This window comes from Carassius carassius, chromosome 32, assembly GCF_963082965.1.
Source record: "Carassius carassius chromosome 32, fCarCar2.1, whole genome shotgun sequence".
In the NCBI taxonomy this organism is placed as follows: domain Eukaryota; kingdom Metazoa; phylum Chordata; class Actinopteri; order Cypriniformes; family Cyprinidae; genus Carassius; species Carassius carassius.
Genome location: NC_081786.1, coordinates 19,492,506 through 19,503,388, shown reverse-complemented (window position 1 = coordinate 19,503,388; position 10,883 = coordinate 19,492,506). Strand labels below are relative to the sequence as shown.

Below are 10,883 nucleotides of genomic sequence, written 5' to 3'. Positions count from 1 at the left end.
TCTTCATAACATTCTGGAGTATATGCAAATTGCTATTATAAAAACTTAAGCAGCAACTTTTCCAATTTCCAATATTTATGTAATTCTCAAAACTTTTGGCCACGACTGTAGGATGGTTGAGTTCACTCAGGTTTACTGAAAATAAACGTCCTGAAATTTCAATGGACTCTGTTTAATAACAGACCTTATAAATCACTTTTAAAGCAAGTCTATGCACTTGAAACGAATGCCCTGTAGCAGCTACAGTAGTTATGCAAGTACAGCTGCTACATCTATAAATAGTTTAATTTTTTTCTCTTTTTTTTTAACACAAATCAAGCTAAACCATTTTTTTTCAGGCATATTCAAAGCTAATGTGTAAATGAGATGATGTACAGAGCCCCACAATTTATTAATGAATTAATGAATTCCCTGAATAATCTTTACATTGTGGTCACATTGTACTAATTTGTTCCCCGAATTTATTAATATGTGCCCCTTAGTTAAATGAACACAGTTTAACTAAAATAAAATGGGTGGCATAATGTTTTTTTTTTTTATTTATTCCCACATGTTACTCCAGGGTTCTGAAGTGATGCCTTCAATTCGTCTAAAAAAAAAAAAAAAAACAAGTGTGCGGACATATAAAAAATCCAACCACATTCTGTTGATGTATGAACATATATGACAGTAGCCTACAAAAAGTCAGTCGCAATGAATCTGAATTAGTGAGACAGACCACATGACCGCTGTACCACCTGACCACTGCATATTCATGTGCTACAGCTCTGATCAAAATGTCACGTTTTTGTTATCTCGAAATTACAGTAACTACGACACGGCATGAACGCAGCTATAAATCCGAGTAATGCTGTGCTCGCGCCATGTCGTAATTACCGTAATTTTGAGATGAAAACACATTCACCCTGTATTGTAATTATGAGATAACAACTTGAAAAAAAGTGTTTACATCCTCAGAGAACTCATAATTACAACTTGTGAACTGGGTGTTTTCTAAAGGCTACGGCTTGTACCACATGACCGCTGCATCTCCCGGAGAACCAGAGTAAAAATGGCGGCCCTTACAGTAGTAATATGTAATTAAGCAGTTATTTTTGTAATATTTATGTTTTAAAATTGACCTTTGCCAATGTAGATGTCTTCGTACAAAAGTAATGTGAATATAAACGAAAGACATGCAGCAAAAAGTTAGATATCTTGGCTATCCATGTAACAACAAAGACTGTAGAATACTGTAATTTCACAATTACGGTAAATAATGCAAAGATCATGCCATTTTGTAATTAACGTAATTCCGGTGTTGACAACATTTCAAGTTTAACTCAGTGCTGTTAACATCCTCGGATTGCGGACTATCCATTTCTATAGTGACCATATGAATCCACATGAAAGTATGTTACGTAAGAAATATTACGAAATAAGTGCTTAATTATATTTTACTCTTTAAGGTGCCACCATTTTGCTCTGGTTCCAAGTGAGGTGCAATGGTCACGTGGTACAGGCTGTAGCTCTCAGAAAACTCCCGGTTCACAAGTTGTAATTACGAGTTCTATGAGGACGTGAATACTTTTTTTCAAGTTGGTATGTCGTAATAACGATAAATAGGATATGGCCTGAACGCACTTAATGCAGCGAGTTGAGGGATGGGATGAGTACGAGGAGTGTTTTTTACAAGTTGGAATCTCATATTTGCGACATAGCGTGAACACACCTAACACCTTAAATTATCAAAAAAGACAAAAATGTAGAACGTGTCTTGATTGGATGTTGAGTGGGCGTTGATTTAAAAATTGAAGGCTGATTTGCAGGGGCGTGGTTTAAATAAGCGGACTAAATGATTGAAGAAGTCCTGCCTACAGTTCATCTCCAGAGAAGAGACCGTCACTCTCTCAATGGAAGATCCAATTCTGACATTTTGATAGAATTTGTAATAAATTAATTAATCAATAAACAAAACATACAAAGCTAAATCGTTCGCCATAAGATCTGCAATATGCATTTGAAAAATAGATAGGATGATTTCATGCTTTTAAGGAAGACGTGTATGATGATGATGCCTCTTTCTGTGAAGCAATCGCACTCCCCGTAAGCGGCAGTCTCTAGGACCCGCGGAGCCGCTGTCGGAGAGGAGCGGAGCGGCCTCTGCAGTCACTGAGAGCCGAGCATCTGGAGGAGAGCTGGCCGGCTGGGGAGGTGGTGGAGGACGGGGAGAGCGAAGCAGAAGGAGGATCCGGGAGTCAGCGAAAACAAAAAAGGGGTCAGGCCTGGAACTTGGCGAAGCGGGTAATTAACACTGCGTTGCACTTGTCTAGAACCTAAAGCCTCCATCGAAATAAGTCTCCGCCGTGGGGCTGGCTGTTTTTCGGGGCGATACGGAGGGGGGCGGCTCGATGTGGCCAGAGGTTTTTCCTGCTCGTACAGATGTGCGACTTAATACAGCATGATGTGCTCTTGAACTTGATGAGCGCTCATTTGTAGCTCCTCGCAAGCGTAGCGTCCGTACACTCGATTTGAGAAACAATGGCTTTGTTTCAAAAACTAACGAGCTGCCTCTAGTTGCACAGGTTTTTTGATAATCATTCTGTTCCGCAAGCGCTTATGATGCACAAAAATGCCACAAGACACACTGAAGGTGACTGAAAGTGGTGTCTAGGTAGGCAGCTCACCTAGGGGTCACATTTAAGCCGCCTTGGCCTGTTGGAAATGACTGTCCGAATAAAGGCCGAATAATCCGAGTAGGCGGATGATTAAAAGAGCTTTTGTGCAGTTACAGACTATGATGGACACGTGATCAATTAACACCTTGTGATTGGATACCTGTGACACATCTCACCGGTTATTGAATATTAATGACTCTGGCCATTACCCTTGTATTTATGGATTGTACTGTGGAGGCCAGAGTTTACTAAAATACCAACGTTACAGTTATTGTTAGAACTATGAAATTATAATAAATTAATATGGGATGTCCAGTTTCAAGAGTTTTCCTTCGTTTTACTAAAACTAGCAATATCAAGTTACCTCATTTTAGTCACTACACTATAATGTGTATGCAGAAACTACTGTATGGTTATGATATTAAAAAAATTATGGATAGTTCACCCAGAAATGAAAATACTGACATTTACTCACCCTACTGTCATTCACAACTTCACAAGCCAGTGGCACTATTATATTAATATATATTATATAATACATACTATTATATATGTCTTCTGAAGCCATATACAGTAAGTTTGTAGGAACAGATGATTGTATTCTAAAATCCCATACATAATAACATTTTATGTGTATTCATTTTTTACAAGAGGTATAAGGTCAAATGATGTTTGACGACATAAATGTCAAAATTCATAATCAATAAATTGTGGTTTAACACAAATACACAGAACAAACACCTAAAGGATGCACTACATCCTAATAATTATGGTAGTGCATCCTTTAGGTGAAAAAATATGTTTACTTGATTGAGATTTCAGAGTCAACAGTTTAAATTTTGGTTTGGTTCACAAAGAAAGTTATTTGATTTTTGGATGTAGCACACATAATTTAGATGACTTTTATGATGCTTTTTGTCATTTTTAGAGCTTTATAGCCTCTAGTCACCATTTACTTTCACTGGCTGGAAAAGAGCAGCATGCACATTCTGCTAAACCTCTTCTTTAGTTTTTTTTTTCCACTGGAAGAAAATAAATTGTTTGAGTTTGGAATGAAATTAGAGTAAGCAAAGATTATACATTTTTTGGTTGAACTAAAAATGATAATTTATTGACCTCCAAATCAAATTTCATGGGACTTTGGTGTCCTATGTACTTGTAGAGAAAGCACACTGAAGCACCAATATATGGGAGTGAAGAATAAAATGTACAGATTCCTTTAAAACTGCTCTGAGGGAGAAAATAGGAAATACCATAAAGCGAGGAGTTCATATTTCACCCCAGAGAAGGATTTTCATGCAGCAGTTGGAGAATGCATACATTTTGAGTCAGCTCATCAATACCTTATTTTCTGGTGTATTAGACTGAAAATGTACATGTTATTAACGTCGATTTCTCATCCACGACCTGAATGTGACGTCTTATTCCCTAATATCTGCATACACTTCAATGTTTTAATTACTTAACAGACATTAAGAAGTGCAGTTCCTCTTATAAGTTTTTCACTTATTTGAAGGCAACTTTTTATTATTAAAGAATGATTGTGTTATTCTAATCTTCTGGATGTGTTCGAGTGCTGCTTCCTCTGATTATGGTGTTCCTTTTCACAGGGGATCCTAAAGAAGGAGGGCCATCACCCCCCCCCCCCACACTTTTTTGTTCTTTACATTTTTTTTATTATCTTTTTCGACTTTTGCTTTGTGAACAGTCACTCATTTGGCGATGCCGTCCAACACAGTCACCACCGCCGCCGCATTTAAGAGCTCCGACTTCAGCTGTGACACCAACGGAAATCAAATGGTAAGAGGTTAATGAGTCTCTGGACATTTTTAAGTTCGGTCTGTTGTGTACTCCCTGAAATAAGGCTAGTTACCATCAGTGAAATGTGTTGTGTTTGGAAATGCCTATGCTAACTTTGTATATACAGCGATTAGAATTTTATAAATACTCTTTAGCTTTGAAAATAAAACGTCAGTGTGTCTTTTAACTGAAACCTTCGCTATATTTAGCTACATTTATGCCGATGAAAATGGTTGTTCCCATGATTTGAAAAGAGGTGGTGACATCTTATAAATGCAACATGGAATCCTTAAATTAATATGAATGATTTTGACAGTGAGTTACTCACCCTCATGTCGTTCCAAACATGGATGACTTTATTCTTCTGCGGGACATTAGAAGAAAATATTTTGAAGGACCAAAAAGTTTTGGCCGCTTCCAAAATGTCTCAAAGTATCTTCTTTCATGTTTCACGGAATAACATTTTTAGGTGAACTGTCCCTTTAACTCTCTCCTCAAATCCATCACTACAATATTTCATTCAGTTTATCATTTTAGTTTGACATGATTCATTTCCACAGCAGTGACTTGCGGGGCTATCGAGTGTCAGCGTAGAGAGAACATAATAAGTAAACACGAGTGAATTGTTATCAGAGATAGTGTCTGCTCTGTTTCGTACGGGCGTTTAGTGACGTGGGTGTTGTCTTGTGTAGGAGAGGCTCCAGTTCGACTGATTTACGGGGGAATTCATTCTTCCCCACCCCTGCACCCATGGACCCGGCTACGCTCGTAGTCCTGTTGCTTGGCAACAGTTCATGCCTTAAATATCCGGCTGCCGACAGAAATAGAGCAAAGATGTAGACAGTGTTACTGAGTTCATACAAGGCAACGCCGATTTCTGTGCACACCCTTTGTTTTTTGTTTGTTTATTTGTATCATAATGAGAACATTGTGTGAGGGTTTATTTAGTCATAAAATGTGGAAAGACCATCACAAGAAAAGAGCAATGCTAACTCTCCAGAACTCTGCATATTTTAAGTAAAAAGATATATATATATATAAAAATATATAAAACATAAATATACATCATATTTTAAATATATATATATATATATATATACATAAAAAACTTTATTTGAATGTAATTGTATATTTTTAGGTAACTTGAGATGCTATTTGTACTCTGCTTTATATCAGTGTCATTATGCATTAACAATAAGGCATTCCATTGGTGTCCCGCCATCTTTCCGCCATGCTTGACTTCTCAGTAGTCATGGCAGACGGGGACAGCATCCTCTTTAGCATTCTGATTTAGAGCCGGTGGTTTGATTCATCCCAGCCCTGAAGCTGCTACATTAGGATCATCTTTTCTCTCCCGTCCACCCTAGGGTGCTTGGCTGGACGAAGAGTGGCTATTGTTGAGGAGGGAAGACACAGTTGTGTTAAACAAAGAGAAAGTGAATGAGGGGAGAGAATGAACCACTGAGTGTCTTTGTAAGTGTGTCAGGAGAGAGCCCAGAGAGTACGGGATCTCTCCACGGCTGTATCACCCCACACTTAAGCTCGGCTAAAAGAACGATGCCAGTCAAACACTGGCTTTTCTCATTAGCTAAACAACCTTGGCGTGAAAGATAGTGATATTTCAAGTTCTCGCACTTGTTGTGTTTACTGGAATGTTTTGGTGTGTAAAGGTTTAGAATACATATTGTAAAAAAAAAAAACTAACGCTGAATTGATTTTAATATTCCATCCAATATTGATAAGCTGATTATTATTTTCACGTTACAACCAAAACCTTTGGACTGTAGTGTAAATATCCAATAATCGTTGATAGCAATTGATATCTAATAATTGCACATTTGAAAAATTCTCATTATAAACCAATGGGCCCTATTATACACCCGGCGCAATACGATGTAAGGCACGGCGCAAGTGTTTTTGCTAGTTTCAGCCTGACGCAGTTCTCAATTTATCGTCCTGCATCACGTTGTTTAAATAGTAAATGCATTTGCGTCCATTTATGCGCCCATGTGCGAGCTGGTATAAATAAGAGGTGTGTTTAGGCGCATTTTTGTCGCTTTGCTATTTTGAGGAGCTGAAAATAGACTCCACCATAGACCAACTCAAACCTAGTCTATCTTGCGCAATGTTTTTTAAAGTTTTATTTAAAGAGCATGTTAATAATATGCACCGATAGGTGTATGCACAACGTGTATAAACGTTGCTTATTACACACAGGGACGCGCAGCAGTGCACAAACATTTTTTAAAAATGAAAAATTACATTCCACCATGTAAATAGCAAATCTGCCAAGGTGCGAGAGCAAATGTCTTTTAAAAGGGATGGGAGATGAGACTCTGATTGGTTTATTGCACAGTACGCCCAAAAAAACACCCAGTACTCATTAAGAGAATAGAGACAACCCGTTTAGACCATTCGCTCAGGCGCGCCAACCGTTTTCCCGTCGTTAAACTAGCAAAAGTGAATTTGGACACTTCCTGAGTGCACCTTCCGCTTTAGACCATGAGCTTAGATCATTAAAATAGGGCCCAAAAACTGATAGGGTGCGGCTAAATCAGTGAATTTAAAATTAAATAGTAATTAATAGTAATTAAGTAGCTGCAGTTTATATATATATATATATATATGTATATATTCAAAATGTTTTGGAATGGAACTAAAACTCTATTTTTTCTTTATTATCCATCGATCTCAAAATGGCTAAATGCCTGAGAGCTTGAATATGAGCCAGTAAGGACTTTGGTTAAGTAATAATGTTTAATTGATGTTCATATTTCTGTTTAGAATGAGAACTCTAGAACGGACACCGTGATTATTGATGAGATGCCTTCGCTCTGCACTCCTGTCCGCAAGGTTGGACGGCCTGGCCGCAAACGCAAGCACATCCCCGTGAGTATCCTAGAGACTGAGCTCTCAACACTCAACCAAACCACAACACACCCAGCTTCCCTTGGGATTCGGTTTATTTTCATTTATCCACCAGGCGCTAGTCTTGCGCAGTGGTAGGGAATGGGTAAATAGGCAAACATGTGGTTGTTGGTAATGACATGGGGCCACCAGGCACATTTCTTCAAACTGATCAAACCTGAGAATTTAACCTGGTGGACAACAAAACACACAAAGACTCCTATAGACTTGAAGGAGAGACCTGAGCATTATTTTGACTTGGGCCTGGCAAAATCCTAACAACCCCATAGCAAAGAACTAAAAACCACTTGTGACCGACAATAACACCTCAGCATGGTGTTGACAAGTTTGGTGTGGACAGTAATTTTAGTCACGATCTTACTGTCTGAGACCATAAAGGGTTTCTATTGTCATAGAGGAAAAATGTGAGTTTTCTACGAATGTACAATCCCTGGCTGTTCAAAATAGACATAGTCCACTAAATTACATCATATTTTCCCCCAAATTATTGTAAATGTACATACTGACTTCACCCTAGGCTGGATGATTGCATATTGTGCATTTTTCAGTAATACGTTTGTCTTTTTGTGGTATGAATAAAGTCTATGTTTTGTTGTACTTTATTTTACAGTGTGTGTACTTTGATGTTTGTACAATATACTTACCTCTGGCCCTTGGGTACTGTTATATAGGTAACTATATGATTTATGGTTAGCTTTAGTGGTAGGTTAAGGGTTAGTACCTAGTTATTGAAATCACCTGCTTTTTCAACAATGAATTGTGGCTACAATTTACCGTAAAATTTGGTATAAAACACTACACACAACTGACTTGTCTATCTCTTTCAGATCACATGGTATAATCTATCATACATTTAAAAAGTCATACAGTGCATAGTGAGCTTCAATGTTTGTGTTCTTGCTTGTTTTGCACCTTCCTGACAAACCACTCAGGGCCATTGTTAGGTTGGAGGCCAATTGGGAAATGTTAACCCGCGTCCTGGGACCCCAATGAAGTCCTCTATACTGCACTACAAAGGCAAAAGACCTTAACTCGCTAGAGTTTAAAACTAAGAAAAACAACTTTCCAGACAAATTAGTAAACAATTACTTAAACAATTAGATGTTTAAGTAATGAAAATTATCTATATTAAAAAATTGTGAGCTCAAACTTGATTTTTACCTCTCTTTTGAAGTTAATGTACTCTGCCTTTGCATTGTCTGCAAAACGTGAGAAGTCACACCAAGGCATTTAGTAATGTGACTGTATTAAGGTTTTTTTTTTGACCGTAACAAGCTGACTAAAAGTGCGAATGCCGTGGATACCAATTTATTTGCTATGCTCAGTAACGTAAAAGAATGCTAGAAATTTTATATTAAGTTGTATGAAATAGCATAACCTAAAATAATGACTTGTGAATTGATGAGAATGCCAGCAGCAGGAATAATGCTCAGAATGCTTGTGGATTCAACTTCTCCAATGACGTTTATCCATGGCGTGGATTTTACGGAGTTAAGAAAAGGTAGGATATGGATTTAATTGTGAACTGTTAGTAGGCTATTGATTTTATGATTGAGCATGCTAGCTACAGCATTCAAGTCCTCACGCGTCCAACTAGAAGTGACAGCCTGGTGTTACGGTTGTGTCCAACGAAAGCAGACGAAGGCAAACGGTTGCAAAACCAATAATCATGTTTTAATTCAAAGAAGCACAAGACACACACAACTCAACTTAAAGTAGAATGGACAAAGGCTAAGGGGAGAACTGAGAGTATTTAAGGGGGAGCAAACAGAAATGTAAAAAGTTAATTAATCAAACACAGGTGAATGAAATGATAATTAGGCGTAAAACTAGGTCACGGGGAATCTGCATCACTTTTTAAAGGTTATTCACGATTACATATTGCTGCCAAGGTATCTAGTCTTTACAGTGCTTTGTTATATGGAGCTGATTGGTAGATTGCGATCTATCTAATTCGTTTGTCTACACCGTAATTAAAATGCGGCAGACTTTAATGGACAGTAAAATAAAGGCAGAACAACGTAACATCATATTGATGCGAGGGCTAAACAAAGTCAGAACGCCGTAACTCAATTTGAGGGTTCCAAACTAAGTAAAAGAGCCGTAACTGGTGTTATACGGTGGTTTGCCTTGGTTTCTACGGGGCTTTTCGAAGTTATGGTTGAGACGCACATTATTTTCTCAGAAAAACAACTTATTCATTACTTATTCACATGATCTTGAATGTCCCAAAAATATCAATAACTCATTTTCGATGAAAATCAAAGTTACGGTCTTTTGCCTTTGCATGGCAGTATAGATTAGCCTACTCACTGGGCCCTAGAGAAAAGTCATGAAACCTTTGTCGTGGGCCCTGTAAATATTAGGGATTGAATTATGGAATTAAGTGAATTCATTTCCATGTCCAGTCCCTCGTAAACATCCCTCTTCTCCAGAGCCAGTATTCCTTTTTTTTTTTTTTTATATAATCCCAGCTCTTGCATAATTATTTCAAAGAGGGCATGTCAGGGCATGTGGATGTTCGGTTGCCCCACATCCTCTCCTGCCTTCCCCTGAGGACATTTTTGATTGTATTATCCTCCTATCCCATTCCCTCAACAGGTAATTTTGGTCCTGTGAGGAAAGCAATGTCTTACTCTGTGAAATGTAAGCCACGTGAAGACAGATAGAATAATGTTTGAGTCATCTCTCATAGAGGTGCTGACTGCTGATGTGGAGGACTTTGTTAGCACTCTATGTTTGACTGCCTCGCTGAAATGTCCTGGAATTGTGAAGCTGTCTGAGGAAGACCAGGCTTTAAATGACATATCAAGAGCGATGACCGGAACTTTGAAATTCAGCTCTATTTTTGATCTTGAATGGTAGGCATTGTTTTCCTTTATTCTTATTTCCAAACTTTAGTGCAGCATATACACATGGAGGGATTTGTTTCTAGGTCACATAAGGAAGGTGCTAATATGAAAGCAAACCACATTGTTTAGATCACTGGACTGCAGCCAGCACCATTGTTTCATGGTTTTCCGGGCATCTCTGTGTTCGGTTGGACTTAAGGGCATGCATTTTCCATGCAAAACGTGTCATTGTAAAGCTTGGGTGAGGTTGGAAGTTGCTTTGTGGTTGAGAGGGTATTGCTCTTAAAGGGATAATTCATCCAAAAATATAAATTCTGTCATCTATGACTCACCCTCATGTTGTTCCAAACCTGTACTTCCTGTCTTTTGTGGAACATAAAAGAAGATATTTGTAAAAAGATTATTATATATTTTTTGGACTATACAGTGGAAGTCAATGGGCGCCAAAACTGTTTGCTTGCCAGCATTCTTCAGAATGTCTTCTTTTATATTCCACAGAAGAAAGGACATAATACAAGTTTGTGTAAATGACAGACTTCTCATTTTTGAGCAAACAATCCCTTTAATGCTTACCAAGACCCCAGACTGAAATAAATAAATAAAAAGATTTGTGTGTGTGTGTGTGTGTGTGTAACAATAAAGTCAA

The 10,883-nt window shown here is 38.0% G+C and overlaps 1 protein-coding gene across 7 annotated transcripts in view; it reads left to right on the top strand.

Moving 5' to 3' along the window:
- The first annotated feature begins 2,030 nt into the window (after window positions 1-2,030).
- dnmt3ab (DNA (cytosine-5-)-methyltransferase 3 alpha b) overlaps window positions 2,031-10,883 on the top strand; it is a 77,777-nt gene continuing 68,924 nt past the window's right edge. The window contains exons 1-3 of one of the 7 annotated variants that reach the window (XM_059520677.1): window positions 2,031-2,283; window positions 4,268-4,457; window positions 7,242-7,346. In XM_059520677.1, the coding sequence (XP_059376660.1) occupies window positions 4,380-4,457; window positions 7,242-7,346 (183 nt within the window). In that variant the 5' untranslated portion in view covers window positions 2,031-2,283; window positions 4,268-4,379. The remainder of the gene's footprint in view (window positions 2,284-4,267; window positions 4,458-7,241; window positions 7,347-10,883) is intronic. The other 6 variants (XM_059520679.1, XM_059520676.1, XM_059520675.1 and 3 more) reach the window with 6 other exon arrangements.